Source organism: Vombatus ursinus, unplaced genomic scaffold (genome assembly GCF_900497805.2).
Source record: "Vombatus ursinus unplaced genomic scaffold, bare-nosed wombat genome assembly UNPS02014812.1, whole genome shotgun sequence".
NCBI classification, from domain to species: domain Eukaryota; kingdom Metazoa; phylum Chordata; class Mammalia; order Diprotodontia; family Vombatidae; genus Vombatus; species Vombatus ursinus.
This window is the reverse complement of record NW_020954590.1, coordinates 62066918-62084477: the sequence shown is the minus strand read 5'-3', so window position 1 is coordinate 62084477 and position 17560 is coordinate 62066918. Positions and strand designations below refer to the sequence as shown.

The window sequence follows — 17560 nt, the reverse complement described above, 5'->3', positions numbered from 1 at the left end:
TTTGATGAAAGAGTAGGGCAGATCTTATCCTGGAGAAGACCTTCAGTAAATACTTATCAAGTTGCACTGAATGTCTTTCACTTATTCAGCACTCGAACTTTTATTAAGGGCCATAGGAGAGAGAACTGCAGGGTGTTCATTCACCTCTATGAATTGTAGAGTTGGTGCTCTCCTACAGAGAACAATTCTGAAATTCCATAATAAGCAATTCTCAAATTCTGTTACTTTCCATTGAATCTGAAGGAAGTAACAAAATATCTGCTGGACTATGTCTAGAAACTGCGGAGAAAAGCAAATATACATTTTATGAAAAATGAGAAGTTATGGAGTTTGACAGTAATCTTTTAGGGTCTCAAATAAGGTAAGAGTATGCATAAAAGGGTGGGCTATGCCAGTCTCTATAATCTAACGGTTGAATTTCTTGAATGAGTGGGAAGGCTTGAAAAACTAAGAGAACAATATTCAACTTCATGGCAATATGTTCTAACCTTTCAAAGCTCAATTCACCCTCCTCTGGCAGGGCACAGAATTGCTGCATTTATCATAGCTGTAGAGCTAGTGCCACTAGCATTTAAAAAGTGGCCCTTGCTGATGCCTTGCCACATCCATGTGATTTTTCAGAAAGTGATCTGGTGATGAGTTTTCCAGAAAGACTGTTTAGGATGCCAATGAATATGTCTATCACAATCACGGGCCACCTACTATGAGAATCCTCATGTCATCCCCATTATGTGCTGACCACCTAGACAGATGACATCTTTCCACTAACACTTTTTTTTTTTAAAAATGGAGCCCTTTTCCAAAGACTTATTACCATGCTTACCTCTCACTATGAGAAGTACTTGAAGCCATAAATGTCAACTATAGAATGGAACCTTTGGATTCTTTCAAGGTGTTAGAATATATTAGCTATTGCTCACAAATCAACAACAGTTTGTTTACATACTTCTAATATTTCTTAAATATTTCAGCATGTCCTAAATATACAATTTGCTTATTTTCTGATAAGTATGGGAGATCTAACAAAAGCTCAATGCATAAAAACAGTACTTTCATATATCTGTTTTACACAAATGTCTCCCAACACCAGAGATGAGACAGATGACATTGAACATATACTATTATTTTTCTCTCCTAGCAGCTCAAAGTGCTTCTGAAGACAGCTTTTGATGCCTACAACATAGTAAGGCATAAGAAAGAGTGACAGTCAAGAAGAAACCCCATTTCTCCTGTCTTCAAAGTTGGGGCTGAACTCTCTTCCAAAAAGCATTGCTTTTGGAAGTATGTATCTACTAATTTTACCTTCATTAATTTTTTTTTTTGTTAGGACCTCTAATTTTATTAGGTTAAGGAAAGCCTGGTCTAGAAACTCCCTCCACCAGTACATATGAGCAACTTGTTTGTAACTTAGTGTCTTAGAGAGTAGTATGGGTGACTACTAGATAAAGTGATTTACCCATGATCACAGAGCCAGTACATGTCAGAGACAGAACTGGAACCCGGGTCTTCCTGACTCTGTGGGTGGTCCTCTGTGTACTATGCTATGCTGCCCTTATTGGCATTGCAAAAAGAGAATGATTCAAAACTTCACACAGTTTTGCCTGGTGAAAATGTTACTAGGTTTCTTTTTGATGTCAGAATTCCCATAATTCAAGTACTGTTTTTATATCAACCACAACAACATATTATTGTCTGAGTTAAAGAATTTGGGTCATAATCCTAGTCATTGGATAAAAACAGCCAATAATGTCTTTGGGCTATGTAATAGGACAAAATGGCCAAGTTTTGTCATTATTCCATTCCAGTTAATCTTGGTCATATCAGTCGAGAACATGGATCCTCTGTGCAGGTCACATTACATGACCCTGCCAACTGAGCAGAACCATGTAAATTGCCTTGAATGCCAGAAACACCTGAAATGGGGCAAATCACTCTTTCTGTCACTGTCACATTTTCTGTGAGCTGAGGATCAAAGACTACACTGGAAGGCTGAAGGAATGAACTAGAAGCAGTATAAGATTCAGTCATCAAGAAATTGCCCTGGAGCAAAGGATCAGGTATTGGAATTGCAGGCTGCAAGATAGACCCAGAAGCAGAGAGAGTCGAAGTTTCATTGCTATAGAAAGTTGATCCTGCAGCAAGTTGACAGGTAACATTGGTGGTAGGCTGACAGGTAACATTGGTGGTAGACTGACAGGTAACATCGGTGGTAGGCTGACAGGTAACATTGGTAATAGGCTGACAGGTAGCATTGGTGGACATAGCAGATGCTGACAGTGATCCAGGTATTTCAGTTGTACTAATGTTTGTTTTCCCAGGTACCTGAGAGAGTTTGGTTTCATCATCGATACCCATGCTTATATCTGCCAGCTTCTTAAATTTTGGCCCTAAGGAATCCAAAAAGCTCTCATCAAAATCATCTGCAATAAAACTACAGCAGCCTATGGGAGAACTAGGAGGTTCTACTCCTTCATCATCATAGATTAAGAGGCAGTCACTTATTCCTTGACTGTCATCTTCCTCTGTGCAGGCAAATGCTTTCTAAAAACAGAGAAAAGTAGAGAAAAATGAAGTATTTAAAAAAAATTAATTTGATCACATGTTGGTCCTTGTTATGCTCTCCAGGGTCAAGCAAAACAACTATAATCCATCTTATATAAGACAATCCTTCAACCTTTGGACTGGAATGATATCCTTGGCATTCAAATTATATTTCAGACTTCTTTGCACAGACACTGGTGCTACAAAACAGATGTGGTTGGTATTTACCACAGATACACTACTTGTCTGGTTACCAAAAAAAAGTTACCAGGGGATAGATAATTGTCAGAGTTTGTTGGGGATGGGAAACAGCATGGGAGAAGAGATAGTTTTAATTTTTAAGCTATTAGAAATATCATTGTCTTCCCAATCTGAAAGATACAAGCACTGGATGGGGTGATGTCTAAGATCCCTTCTAGCTTTCTTGATCCCTGTGAACTATATTTTTCATACAGGTACAGAACTAGCCTTCTTATAATTTTAGAGCCCAACCTTTTCAGAGACCTTTATAGCTTAACAAAAATGTAATGACTAGCCTGAGTGCTCACCTATGTCAAGGTAAATTTTCTTCAGTAAAAGGGTCTTAGTAAAAAACGAACAAACAACCCCCCCAAACAATAACAAAAAACTCCTTCCTGATAGTTTTCCATAGAGCACACTTCACGTGAAGCTCTGTGTTCCAACAACCTAATTGTCTGAAAGTCATTTCTTAAGAAATGACTGTGGACTTCTTGCACTTTTAAAAGAGGATTTCCAAGGGGAGCCATAAATTGCTGTACTTCAAGAAGTACAGAAACCAAGGGCATTGTTCCAGTGATCAAAAGGTGTGCTACCTTTGTCTTCTTTCCAGAAGCACTCACCAATGATGTGTTGATGAAATGCAAGTTGTACTTCCAGTTTGAGTGAAAGATGAGTAGCCTGAGAAACATCTCTTTTTGTTCTAATATATTAGAGAAGATACAATTTTCATGTATAGGACAGGGAAAATGGCTCTATTAAGGAAGCCGGGCGGGGGGGAAATTGATGAGATGGATGCTATTGATACTAACATCAAGTATCTTGTAATTTGAAGAAAACAGTATAGCAAAGAAAGGAAAAGAGAAGAAAGTCTGAATTGCTGAAGTTACATAATAGGTATGAAACCCTCCCAGTGAAATGCAAATGTAGACCATCGCTAATAAAAGCATGTGCTAATAAAGATTCACAGATAACAGGTGCTATGAAACATGTTACAGAAACCAAGAGGAAGAAAAACATTGTGCTAGTTGGTGACTCCCTATTGAAGGATTAAAAAACAGCTATATGTAGATCTGGCATGGATAATTAACCAATATATTGTCTTCATGGATTATGCAGTTGACATGTGACTGAGACGTTGCCAGGACTTATTAAGCCTAATACCAGCTACCCACTGCTGTTATGTGGGAACGTTGAAGTCACTAGATTTCACATAGTTTGTGTTTTTTAAAAATCTCTTTTTTTTAAAAAGTCAGGTTTTGAAAGAGATAGTATATTAGAGGCAAGTAGGTTTTTTTTTTGTTTGTTTTTCTTATCCATCTGAATTAACAGTGTGATATGGCAGCTCAAAGATCTAATGCCATCTTAGCTGCCTCAACAGAAACCCAGAGTCCAGCCCTAGGGAGGCTAGGGTTGTTTTGCACTCTGGGCTAGTTGGCCCACCTTTGGAGTGCTGTGTTCAGTCCTGGCTGCCATATTTTAGAAAAGGCACTCACAAACTAGCAGACATCTTGAGAATGATGACTAGAATAGTGAGAAGCCTCAAGACTATATCATTATGAGGTATGATTCAGTCTACTGAGAATATTCACTTTGGAAAAGAAAACACTTAGAAAGGATAGGCCAGCTGTATTCAAGTATTTGTAAGGTCATCTTATGAAAGAGAAGATAGACATCTTGTGTAATACTAGAGGGCAGAAGAAGAACCAATGGGTAGAAGTTATAGGGATAAAAGAATAAACTTTCTAACAATTATGTTTATTCCTAAATGCAGCATTCTATTTTGTTAGATAGTTAGGTCTTTTCTTATCACTAGAAGTATTCTAGGAGAAATTATTGCATGACCAAGTACTAGAATCACACCTGTACAGTTTTAGATCATTTAGAGACATTAGGACAAGAAATTAGACCAAAAGAGGCTAAATGAGTTATTCAGAGTCACACAGTAAGTTAATGGTAACATCAGGACTAGAACCTAGGTCTCTTAGCTTTCAATACAGTCCTTTTTCATTACACCGTTGTCAAGGATACTGGAGAGCATTCTTTCTTGACCTAGCTGATCTCTAAGACTCCTTCTAATATATATTTCTATGGCTCTAATTGTGAGTTCTGGTGTTGATATTGATACAGACCAAAAATTCCTATCTCATGAAGGCATTGTTTATATTCACTAGGTGGTTCAGAGCAAAGATCATAGGATCCTACATCTAGCTAGAAGGGACCTTAGAGATTACTACTAGTCCAACCCTCTCTTAGTACAGATAAGGAAACTGAGGCTAGTGGAGGTGATATGATTTGCCCAAAGTGACCCACAAAGTATCAGAGATAAGATTTGAACCTAGGTCATTTGACTCCAAAGCCAACAAGAAGATTTGAGTTTATTTATAGTCTATACAATCATATATACCTGACTCACACACCCCTCCAAATATAAGGAAATCAGGCTCTTCATTATAGGAGTCTATTTAGGGCAGTAATCCTTAGTAATAGGGCATTGGCTTTCGTTTATCTCTCTAGCGTATTAATGAAAACATCATTAACAGAGTACAATGATTTTTCTAATGATACAGCATTGATTAAGCATTTCCTATGTGACAGGTACTTTATAAGTGCCGGGGATACAAATACAAGCCAGCGAGATAGTATCTGTTCTCAAGGACCTTACCTTTTAAGCGGGGGATAAAACACATAAAGGAACATGAGAAAGGGTGGGGAGTAGGTACTTGTGTTTCAGCACAGTGTGGAAATGGCAAGAAAGTGGCATGGAGGTCTGGTTTTGGGCAGGATTAGGTGAAAGCTCACCAATCAGAGCTGAGTTTCTCTATGAAACTCTCTTGGTCCACACGGGGACTGATCCTGAAACACTGACCTTATTCGAACCATGTCCCAGCATTCTTAACACTTTTTATCTTAGCTAATTTAGATAGAAACACATTTTAAAAACATGTTTTGAGATTTGAGCTTTCTATAAAGCTCCTTACAAAAGCAGATTAGGACCCAAAGAAAAGGCTTTCAATGTGATATCTTATCCCGTAGCCACAAAAAATTTGACCCAATTACCTGAGAGAAATAGGTGTCTAGGAAAGTCACATTGACGCCTCCTTCAGGATATTCCCTAACGGTTCCTCCAGTGGAATGTCTTGTCTTCATTGTTCCTGAGTACCCAGCCCCTCCCAGGCCTGTGGTTCCTCCTGACCCCGAAGCTGCTCTAAGTCTGGTTGTTAATTCTATGCCGCGAGTTCCTTCTACGATGGTCTCTGCTGCGTAGGCATTTGTGCAAACTTCTAAAAATAGGGGGAAAAATTATATTCAGTGCTGTGATGGATCATCACCCTTTGCTGTTTGACTTTTGATTTCTGGGGTTATTATTCAGGAAGTAAATCCACAATGGGAGAGAAAATGCAATTCTGTATCTAAAAGAGCATAAGCATATTCTGTCGCTGCTATTTGTCAGAAGCAGAAGTGGGGCACTAGGGAAAAAAGAACTCTAGAAGAAATTAAAATTAATTGGAAACTATAGATGAATATTAAAAATTGTTTTAAAAGATAATTTTGGTCTGGATCTGTGAATTTATTAATCTGGGGAACTCCTGGTATAGACATTTCTACCACTGATTCAGATCAATTCCTCAATTCAGTATATTCAAAGACCTTACATTTTAATGGAGGGAAGAAAACACATAAAGAAATATTGGAAAGGCAGGCAGGGAGGAAGGGTAGTGGTACTTGAGTTCCAGCATGGCATGGATATGGTGGAAAAGTGGCATTGATTAACTGCTTACTTGATTAACTCCAGATCATAGATCTGGAGGTAGAAAGGACATTAGCAGCCATCTAGTTCAACCTCCTTATTTTACAGATGAGGAAGTTGAGATTTAGGATCATAGAGAAATTTGCCCAGGGTTGTACAGGTAATGTCAGAGGCAGGATTTGAACCCAAGTCCTCTCATTCCAGAACCAATATTCTTTCCACTGTACCATGCTGCCTCATCTATATAGGCAGGACAGTGCTAAGAGCTGGGGATACAAAGACAAAAAATGATACAGTCCTTATCCTCAACAAGCTTATATTTTACCTGAAATAGGGTAGGGTAACCACATACATAGGATAAGCAAATGCAAAATAACTACAAAATAAATGTACTTTTTTTTGGGAGGGGTTCCTAGTTGTACTAACAACTAGGAAGATCAGGACAGGCCTCATGTAGCACTTCAGTTGACACTTGAACTGGGGGGTAGGAATTCCAAAGAGTGAAGATAACGATAGAAAACGTTCTAGGCATAGGGGGCACAGCCTGTGCAAATACATGGAGGTAGGAAAAGGAATGCTGTGTCCAGGGAATAGCAAGTAGATCAATTGGTTGGAATGTAGAATGAATGAAAGGCAGTAATGTGGAACCTGTCTTGAAAGATTAGCTGGAGTCAGTCTGAAAGGATTTTAAATTTCAAATAGAGGAGTTTATATTTTATCAAAGAAGCAATAGGAAACTACTGAAGTATCAGGGTTTCTGAGTTGAATAATCAGACAGGTACTATAGGAATAGTCATCTGGCAACTTTTTGGAGGATAGATTGGTGAAAAGAGAGAGCAGAGATAGGTGGAGGTTATTGCAATAGTCCATGGAAGTCTATAGAAGAGGTAATGATAATCTGAAATAGAGTGATATTCCTATATGTGGGGGTGGGGAGAGAGAAAAAGAGAGAGAGGGAAAGAGGGAGAGAGAGAGAGACAGAGACAGAGACAGAGTCAGAGACAGAGACAGAGACAGAGACAGAGAGACAGAGAGATGTGAGACAGAGGTAAAAGCAGCAGTGTGATAGAGCAGGCTTGATCCAGCTCATGGGAGCTGATTGTTAAATTTTCATTATGAACATTTACAAGTCAGAAATCAGCAAATGCATCAAAATCAGAGCTTGCTTTATTGTTTTGTTGGTTATCTAGACTTAAGAAAGTGAAGGGGGAAATGTTAGTAATACAACTTAAACTTAAAGTATGTATTAAAAATTTACCAGCACACTTCTGGGTAGAGACAATATTTGGCAACTCATTTAGATATGGGGACAGAAGGAGAGTAAAAAGTAAAGATTTGCTCCAAATTTGCCAACTGGGTGACTTGATGGATAGTGGTATCTTTGACAGAAATAGGAAAGTTAAGAAGAGAGGCAGGTTTTACTTGGGGAGTTGGTGAAGATGATGAGTTATATTTTAGACATGTTGAGTTTGAGATACTTATGGAATCCAGGCGGACTTATTTGGTAGTTTATGGTCTTAGGAAATGGCCTAGTGGGGTGCTGATAAGTTAAGTGACTTGACTGTAGTTATACAGCTAGTATGTGTCACAACTGGCTAGATCCAGTCTCCCAGATTGGCTTTCTATCCACTACAACATGCTGCCTCTCATTTTTAGATAACAGTGAGAAATATAATGGGAAAGGGCAATAGAACACACAATTGTGGAAACCAACCTGCATAATGCAAATTTACTGTCTAGGAAAAAAATAATATAAATATTCACTCACCAGAATTTTCCATGAATTCAGTTCCATTGGCTGTTATTGGAGGCACACAAATATTTGTGATTTCCTACAAAAAAATTATTATTTTAAAATGAATTGCTATGATTTTATAATGATATGTATATAATAACATTCTACAAATGATGGGAATACATGGAATATGTTTTTATGGGAGTAATAATTTCTGTCATTTTTTTCACTCAAGAACAGAAAACCCTATGAGACCTAGTGATGGCTCCAAGTCTAATGGTGAGATCCCCAAACCATGTACATTTTGCTCCTCATTCTTCCTTCTTCTCTTGCCCTCCTCAAAACCAAATCTGGTTTTCTCTATGACATCTAAATGAATATTTTACAAACTAAGTACACACCTTATCTTGTGGCTGGGCACCTTCTATTCCCCATTGGTGAATTGTTCCTTCTGATCCATCTGGCACAGGAACAAATCCAGATCCAACCCCACCCAGACCTCCTGCTCCACAGTCACAAAATAGTAGCAGAAGGGGGGCCACTACAAGAAATGAAAAAAAAATTCAGTCATTTGAAATAATTGAAAATTATAGCTGAACATCCAAAAGAAGCCAGTGAGAGCTATAATAATGACATTGTGTAGCACTTTACAGGTGTAATTTCATTTGTTTCTAGCTAATAATAACAACTAATTCACTAAACAAATAGTTAGCTAATAATATGTAGTACCTAGGGTAGCTAGGTGGCACAGTGCGTAGAGCACCGGCCCTGAAGTCAGGAGGACCTGAGTTCAAATTTAGCCTCAGACCAAACACTTGACACTAGCTGTGTGACCCTGGGCAAGTCACTTAACCCCAACTGCCTTAAAAAAATAATAATAAATAGTACCTTAAATTTTGCAAAACACTTTACAAATATTTTGTTTGATCCTCATAAGAACCCTACGAGGCAAATAGTTTATTATTATTATTTTACTGGTGAGGAACTAAGGCAAATTGAGGTTAAGTGACTTACCCAGCTTCAAATGTCTGAGGCATGATTTGAACTCGTCTTCCTGCCTCGAGGCCCAGGTCTCTGTGTATTACATGATCTAGCTGCCTAGCAGTGTCATAGTAAGTATTATAAATCTCATTTTACAAAAAAAGAAACTGAGGCTGAGTGCTTATGTGATTTTTTTTCTTCCCAGTGTGGCACAACTAGTGAGTATCTGAAGCAGGATTTGAATCCAGGTTTTCTGGACTCCAAATCCATTGTTGTGTTTGCTATACCATGAGCTAAATAATTTGTGTTGTTGCCTACATGGGTAAACTACATCATTTGCTTGGAGGTGAAAAGATAAACATTGTTGTCAAATGACAAGCCACACCTTCAAATTCTCCAGAGACCATTTCCCCCCGTGAGTACTTATGTTGGAAAATGGTCATGGTTCTTCATACTGAAATCAGCATTCGATTTTTTTTTTGTTATTGATAGATATGTTTTACGTGCAAGCTAGTTACAGCAGTCAGCTCCTGCATGTAGGTAACACTATGCGGAAAGGCATTCTACACAAAAATATTGCATTCAAAAGAAGTTTCCAAAATAAGTTTCTCCATTTTGCAAGCTTGGAAATACTCAATTAAATTTCCATGTTAGAAGTAGAATAGAATAACGGAATGTAATACTTACACAGCAACATCAACAGGCCAAGAAGGAGCAGACCGATGCCAGCAGGACCAAGGCCTACCGATGGTGTCCCTGTTTGCTTGTTACTGTCGTCAGGTCTGATACTTGGAGAAGGAACTCTATTAAAACACACTTGCTTCTCATCACAGTCACAGGCTTGTAATTCCAGAGTCTCTGGTATTTCACAACTTATACCTTCCCTGTCTGTAACTATGAGAGAAAGTGGATGTGTTCCAGAAGATAGTGCTCTCTGGGCTCTCAGATTTGCAGAGGTATCTACAGAGAAAAAAAAAGCCACAAGGGATAATGATTGTTGTTACAAATTTAAAATTGACTTCTTATGATAATATTCAAGGAGGCCAAAGTAGCTGTTCCGCTACTAAAGAATTCCTCCTACTAAAGTCCTCCTCTCATACCTCACTGGGGCATGGAGCTGACCCTTGACCTACAAGGCTGTACCAGTGGCATGCCAAGTTTTGTGGGTCCTACAGAGTTAGAAAGGCTTAGAATTCTTGCCCTGTGACAGACTAGACTAAAGGCCATCTAATCTTAATTCAGAAGGCTCATCACCAGAGGCCCTTAGGTTGTGATTTTTTTTGTTGTTGTTCCTAACAACTCATGAGACAGTACCAAGTTGGGGAGGGACTACCCATATTAATAAAATCCTGGAAAGTCTTAAAATCCTTTTGATATTGTTTGGATTAAAATGGTCTGGAGACTAGCAAAGATGCCAGAGTAAGATGAAACAGTACAGCCCAGTTCTATACCCACTTACCTTTCTCCCCACAACTACTCTGACTAAGCTTTCAAAAGAACAGAGGAACAGCATGGTGATTGGGAAATCTAAGAAGAAGTTGAAATGATCTATTCGTTCTTTTTTTTTTTATTTTTAGACAATTGGGGTTAAGTAAGTTGCCTAGGGTCACACAGCTAGTATCAAGTGTTTGGTCTGAGTTCAGATTTGAACTCAGGTCCTCTTGACGTCAGGGCCTGTGCTCTATCTATTGCGCCACCTAGCTGCTCTTGATCTGTTCACTCTTAAATAATTATTTGGGCCTTTCAGAGATTGCTTACAGGACTGTAATTTATATGACATCGTGAGATTGAAGTAGAACTTTATTTTTATTTTTTCTCCAAGTTTATCCAATATCTTAGCAAGTTTACCATATATTTTTTATTGTTTATTTGGTGGCCTGGGTATTGGTCACAGAACTTTCAGCTCAGGTTGGCACTAAATCTTGTGTGGTCATGCTAAAATAATCTCTTTTTGGAGCTGAAATTCATGTATTCTGATTATGTGCAAACCTGACTTGGTGAGAGAAAGTCATTTTACTTAACAAATATTTATTGAGTATCTATCATGTTCATACCATGGTGGACATAGTGGGGATACAAAGAAAGGTGTGGCACCAAACCTACTCTCAAGGAAAGAGGAATAAGAGAGAAATAAATATACAAAAATAACCGATATAAAGGAGAGCAGAATATGTGCACAGGAGAGATACACATAATAGTAAAGTATAAGAAATTTGGAGTCATTTTTACCTGGGAATGCTTCATGAAGGAGTTACCACTTGAATTGTACTCTGAAAGAAGGGAGAGACCTCAACAGATGGAGGTATAAGGGGGAGTGGGTGGAATATATTTTAGACTTACAGGATCATATTAGCAATGGCAAAGGCATGGTAAAGTATAGGATGAGAAAAAGTGATAGAGTAGTCCATTCTGGCTGGAATATAGAATAAGTGGGAACAGTATGAGATAAGCCTGAAAAGGTAGATTGGAGCCAAATTGTAGGAGGCCTGGAATGCCAGCACCATGTATTTATATTTTATTCAGTAGGCAATAGGAAGTTGTTGCAGGTTTTTGAAGAGAGTAATGACATCTTCAGAGTAAGGCAGGGATATTTTCCCCTGTCATTACAAATGTTTAATTTTTTTTCTTTTCATAAATTTATTTGTATGTTTATTTATTTTTAATTTTCAACATTCACTTTTATAAGATTTATAAGATTATAAGATTTATAAGTTCTAATTTTTCCCCCTACCTTCCCACCCCAATCCCCAAGATAGCATGCAATCTGATGTAGGCTATACTGGGGTAGAGAACCTGTGGCCTTGAGGTCACTTGTGGCCTTCTAGATTCTTGGGTGCAGCCTTTTGACTGAGTCCAAGTTTAATAGAACAAATACTTTTATTAAGGGGATTTGTTCTGTGAAGTTTGGATTCAGTCAAAGGGCCTCACTTGAGGACCTAGAGTGCCACATGTGGCCTCGAGGCTGCAGGTTCCCCACCCCTGTATATGTACAATCATATTAAACATATTTCCACATTAGTCATGTTTTGAAAGAAGAATTAGAACAAAAGGAAAAAAAAACCCATAAGAAAGAAAAAACACACACAATAAAAGAGAGAAATAGTATGATCTGCATTCAGACTCCCTAGTTCTCTCTCTGGATGTGGATAGGTTTTTCCATCATGAGTCTTTTGGAATTGTCTTAGGTTACTGCATTGCTGAGAAGAGCTAAGTCTATCAAAGTTGGTCATAGCACAATGTTGCTGTTATGGTGTACAATGTTCTCCTGGTTTTGCTCACTTCACTGAGTATCAGTTCATGCAAGTGTTTCCAGGTTTTCCTGAAATCTGCCTGCTAATCATTTCTTCTTCTTTTTTTTTTTTTTTTGCTCATCATTTCTTATGGAACAATAGTATCCCATAACATTCATATATCACAACTTGTTCAGCCATTCTCCAATGGATGGCCATCCCCTCAATTTCCAATTCTTTGCCACCACAAAAAGAGCTGCTATAAATATTTTTGTATGTATGGGTGTAAGGCAGGAATATTACTTGGAGAAAGGATTAGAAGCAGGAGAGACTAGAGCTGGGAAAAGCAGTTAGGAGGATTACATAGTAATCCAGGTGAAAAAACACAAGGTACTTAATTAAGCATTCTGGTAGGAGCCAAAATCAGGGAATGGGTGGGAGGGATATTGTGAAGGGAGGACTAATTGATAAGACTTGGCAACTGATTAGATATAAGGGGTGGTAGAAGGGATAGAGTAGAAGATGACTTCATGGCTATGAGCCTAGTTAACTGGGAGGAGGGTGGCATGATCAAGAGAAACAGAAAAGTTAGGAGGAAGATTTGATTTAGGGAAGAAGATAATGAGGTTAGTTTTGGACCTGTTGGATTCGATATGCCAACATTACAGGTAGGTAGATATATCCAGCACATATCTTGAGATGTAAGGAGAGGTTGGGGTGGATAGATGGCACAAGAGTAGCCACATGAGTGGATGAGATCATCAGGGAAAGGGTAGAGAGAGACAGTCATAGAGCAGGACCTCAGCATCAACAAAGAGTGAAAGCCATTGGTACATGTAGAAATGGTATTACATTCTGGTTGCTTCTGTTATACAGTGTGAAAAAGACATGTGGCTAGGTTCACTTAAATCAGTTCACCGGATTTTATTTGGTAGGCAATGGGGAGCCAGTGAAGGTTTTTGTCTTTAATTTTTTTTTTTAAACTAGAGAAGTGACGTGATGAGAATATCTCATTAACAAGACAAGCTACCTTCCACTCAGGCAGTGGAATGGTCATATTTGATCTTGAAGGGGTTTTCTGGTTGTCATTGGACAGGGCCTACTAAATGAGCTCTTGCCAATGATCTGGAAATGAATAAGAAGCATTTTTTTATTTGTGAATGGACAATTCATTTTCTGTTTATAGTAATTCTTTTTGGGGCAGTAAAGATCTGGAAACTAGATGGCGAGGAACACTTATCAATTGGGAATGGCTGAACAAATTATGGTATATGAATGTAATAGAATATTATTCTGCCATAAGAAATAACAAAGGGGACAATTTCAGGGAAACCTGAGAAGGCATATGAATTGGTAGAGTGAAGTGAACAGAAGCAGGAGAATAATTGATATGATAATGACAACATTGTAAAGGCAACCTTGAACAATTTAAGAACTCTCGTCAGTGCAATGACCAACCACTGTTTGATAACACCACTAATGATCCACACTACCTGCCTCTTGACAGAGTGGTGACAGATTCAAGATTTAGAATGAGATCCACATTTTTGGACAGGCCCAACATGGGTATTTGTTTTGCTTGACTATGCTTATTTGTTATAAGGGTTGGATTTTTCTTTTCATTTCATTTGGGGTGGAGAGGTGGGAAGAAGAGAAATGAAATGCTTGTTAATGAAAAGAAATAAAATAAATTGAAAAAAGAAAATTCATTTTCCTCACCATTTATTGTTGTAATGCTCCATGTGGCTGGGGTTCCCTGAGGCTGTTCAACCAGGGAAAATGTGAAGGGTCTAGTGTCTGGCTGGTTTGGCAGAGGCTTAGCTGTGACAATAACTGATGCAGATGTACGACAAACTGTTTGCTTGTCAGCAAAAACCGTAGGACAATTTTCATTGAAATCTGGCACTCTAACAGTTACGGTGCCTGTTGATGTCTTCCCTGTGTTATCTGTAACAATAATATTGTGGAGTTATAAAAGGCAGCTGCTGGTGCATGCAAAGGCATGCCCTCATAGAGTCTACTGACCATGAGAAGTTTTATTAGCAAATACTAAAATTGTAACATACTTCTACCTTCTAAATCAGACTGATTTTATGTATTCTCCCAGCTGGGCAGCTCATATGACTAAATCATGTTGTATATTATTTTATCATTTTTTGAAGCAAGGATCATAAGATTATTGATTTAGAGCTGAAAGAGACCTCAGAGGCATCTAGTTCAACCACTTCATTTTACAGATGAGAAAACTGAGGCCCAGAGAGGTTAAGTCACTTGTTCAAATTCACATAGGTGGTATACATCTTCCTACGCTTGGTTTTAAACCAGGTTCCCTGATTCTAAAGCCACTATTCTTTTCACAATATCATGCTGCTTTCATGAAGGATGTCTCTGATGTGTTCACTGTAAATAGAATACTCTTAAAAATGGTCCCATGTTCACAATAGTGTAGCCTAGGAAAATGGACTCAACATTTTATTTTTATGACAGTTTTTTTTGCTCCAAAACCTTGTATCATAGTATTTGAAATAAATGTGAAAAGGAAATATCATTTCTTTATTTAACACACTTTGGGAGCCAAAGCCTTTGCTGGTCTGGTTTTCTGAATCTTTAATTTTAAGTAAATTATATTGATATTTTGAAAAGTAATTGAAATCTTTTTGCTTACCATCTATTGCCAGAATCTCAGCTGTTAATGTCTTATTGACTATGAATGGTGAATCTCGATCAAGGTTTTTAACAAATTTAATCTGAGCAGTTTTTGAATCAATGACTAAGTAACCACCATCATTACGTCCCATTGCGTATCTGTTTTTGACAGAAAAAAACAATCCCTGAGGATTCTTGCAATTATAAAATGCTACATACTCTCAGTTGAAAACTATAGTTTTACATTGACTATGTAACATTAACATTTGAGAAAAGTAGCAGAAATATGAAGAATTCAGAGAAGCAAGGAAAGATTTGAATGGAAACAGAGTAAAGTTAGCAAAGCCAGGAAAATAAGAATGTGTAATGACTACAGTGATATAAGTGGAAAGAACAAAAAAGACCTTATTTGTCATAATAATCATAAACAACAATCTGAACCCTAGAGAAAAGAAAATTGAACTGAAACAAAATAATTTTATCAATTATTTGAGAAATATAATTTCATAATCTTTAAACATCTATCATGGCCTGGCTTCCTGGTTTTCTTCTTTATGTCAATGAGTTATAATTGGAATAGTAAGCAGCCGCATAACTTAAAGGTGGGGTTTTTGAGGGATGTGATGACCTTGACCATATCCACATTGGAAAAAGTAAAATGATTTTAGAAAGCCATCATTTTGTTTCATGGTGTAATTATACATAAAACATTGGCTTCTAAAAAGAAAAGTTTGTTTTGGTGAAACATTTCCAAAATGAAATAATTTGAATCATTAATTAGTTCTATGCAAGATCTTTTATCAAAGGATACTGTTATTTTTGTGAAGATTGATTACTGCCTCAGTCGCCCCTCTTTTCTCCCATCTTGAACCTCTCATAATCTATAGGTTCCCTCTTTACAGCCTTCAGTCCCTCATCCTGGGGGAAAAAATCTTCACTAGATCCTTTCATCTCTTCAAGCTATTTTACTATCTTTCTCTTCCCTTTTTAGACAAATATCTAGAAAAATATTCCTCCACTTGTCTCTACTTCCTCTCCTTTTACTCACTCCTCAACTCTTTACAATCTGGCTTCTGACCTCATCACTCAATTGAAACTGCCCTCTCCAAAGTTGTCCATGATCTCTTAATTGTCAAATCTGAGGTCCTTCTTCCAATCCTACTCCTTCTCCACCTATCTGCTACATTTGACAATCTTGACAATCCTTTTCCTTCTCAGTACACTCTTTTCTTTAAGTTCTTTCGACACTAATCTCTCCTGCTTCTCTTCCTACTTATTTGACCCCTCCTTTGTTGGGTAGTCATCTGTATCACCCCAAGACTCTGTCTAGGGCCCTCTTTTCTTCTCTCTATACTCTGCTCTTCTGCCTTTCTCCCTTCTTCCCACCTTTCCATCTCTCTCTTTCTCTCTCCCCCTCTGTCTCTTTTTTCTCTTTCTTTCATCTCTTCTTTCTCTTGACTCTCATAGTCTCTTGGTTTCTCTGTCTCTCTGTTTATCTTTTCCTCCTCCTTTTCTCTCTCTTTCTCTCCCTCCCTCTCCTTCTTTATCTCTGTCTCTTCTCTCTCTGTTTTCTTTCTCTTTCTCTCTGTCTGTCTCTCTCTATTCCTTCTCTGTTTCTCTTCTCTCTCCATCCTCTCCACCTCTCCTCTCTCTGTTTCCTCTGTGTGTTTCTCTTTCTCTCTCTACCCCTCCTTTTCTCTGTCTCTCTTCTTCTCCTTCTCTCTTTCTGTCTCTCTTACATCATCAGTACCTATGGGTTTAGTTGTATCTATGCAGATGATTCATACATCTGTCTAGCTCCAGTTTTTTTTTTCTCCTGATCTTCAGTCCTGAATCACAAATTGCCTATTGATCGTTTCAAACTGGATGACCAGGAGGAATTTCACCCTTAACACATCCAAAACAGAACTTGCTATCTTTTCTCCCAAACCCACTCTTTCCAAACTTCCCTATTTCTGTCAAGGGCATCTCCTTCTTCCAGTCTCCTATATTCATAACCTCAGTGTGAGCCTTGACTTCTCACCCTCCCTCATCCCACATATCTGAGTAGTTGCCAAATATTGTTGTCTCTACCTCCACGACATCTTTAGCACCAGACTCTTCTCTTCTCATATCCAGCACATTCAGGCCCTCATCATCTTTTGTCTGGACTATTGTAATGTTCTCCTAATTGGTCTTCCTGATTTGAGTCTTGGCTTATTCTAACTCACCATCTCCAAAGCTACCAAAGTGATTTTCCTGACCATGTCATTTCCCTCCTCAATTAGCTCAAGGAGCTAACCGTTGACAGTAGGAGAAAACCTAAACCCCTCTGTTTAGCTTTTAAAACCTTTCACAGCCAGGCCCAACTGATCTCATTAGACATTACTTCATTTCCTGCACTTTACAATCCAGCCAAGATAGCTCTGTTCTTTACATATGGCACTCCATCTGCTTTTT

General features: G+C 38.1%; 1 protein-coding gene across 1 annotated transcript in view; it reads right to left on the bottom strand.

The window, feature by feature from the left end:
* Positions 1–771: 771 nt before the first annotated feature.
* LOC114053887 (desmoglein-3-like) overlaps positions 772–17560 on the bottom strand; it is a 50661-nt gene continuing 33872 nt past the window's right edge. The window contains exons 10-16 of the mRNA XM_027876995.1: positions 15141–15280; positions 14195–14422; positions 9933–10205; positions 8666–8805; positions 8298–8361; positions 5839–6062; positions 772–2541 (exon numbers count right to left, since the gene is read on the bottom strand). Of these exons, the coding sequence (XP_027732796.1) occupies positions 1816–2541; positions 5839–6062; positions 8298–8361; positions 8666–8805; positions 9933–10205; positions 14195–14422; positions 15141–15280 (1795 nt within the window). The 3' untranslated portion in view covers positions 772–1815. The remainder of the gene's footprint in view (positions 2542–5838; positions 6063–8297; positions 8362–8665; positions 8806–9932; positions 10206–14194; positions 14423–15140; positions 15281–17560) is intronic.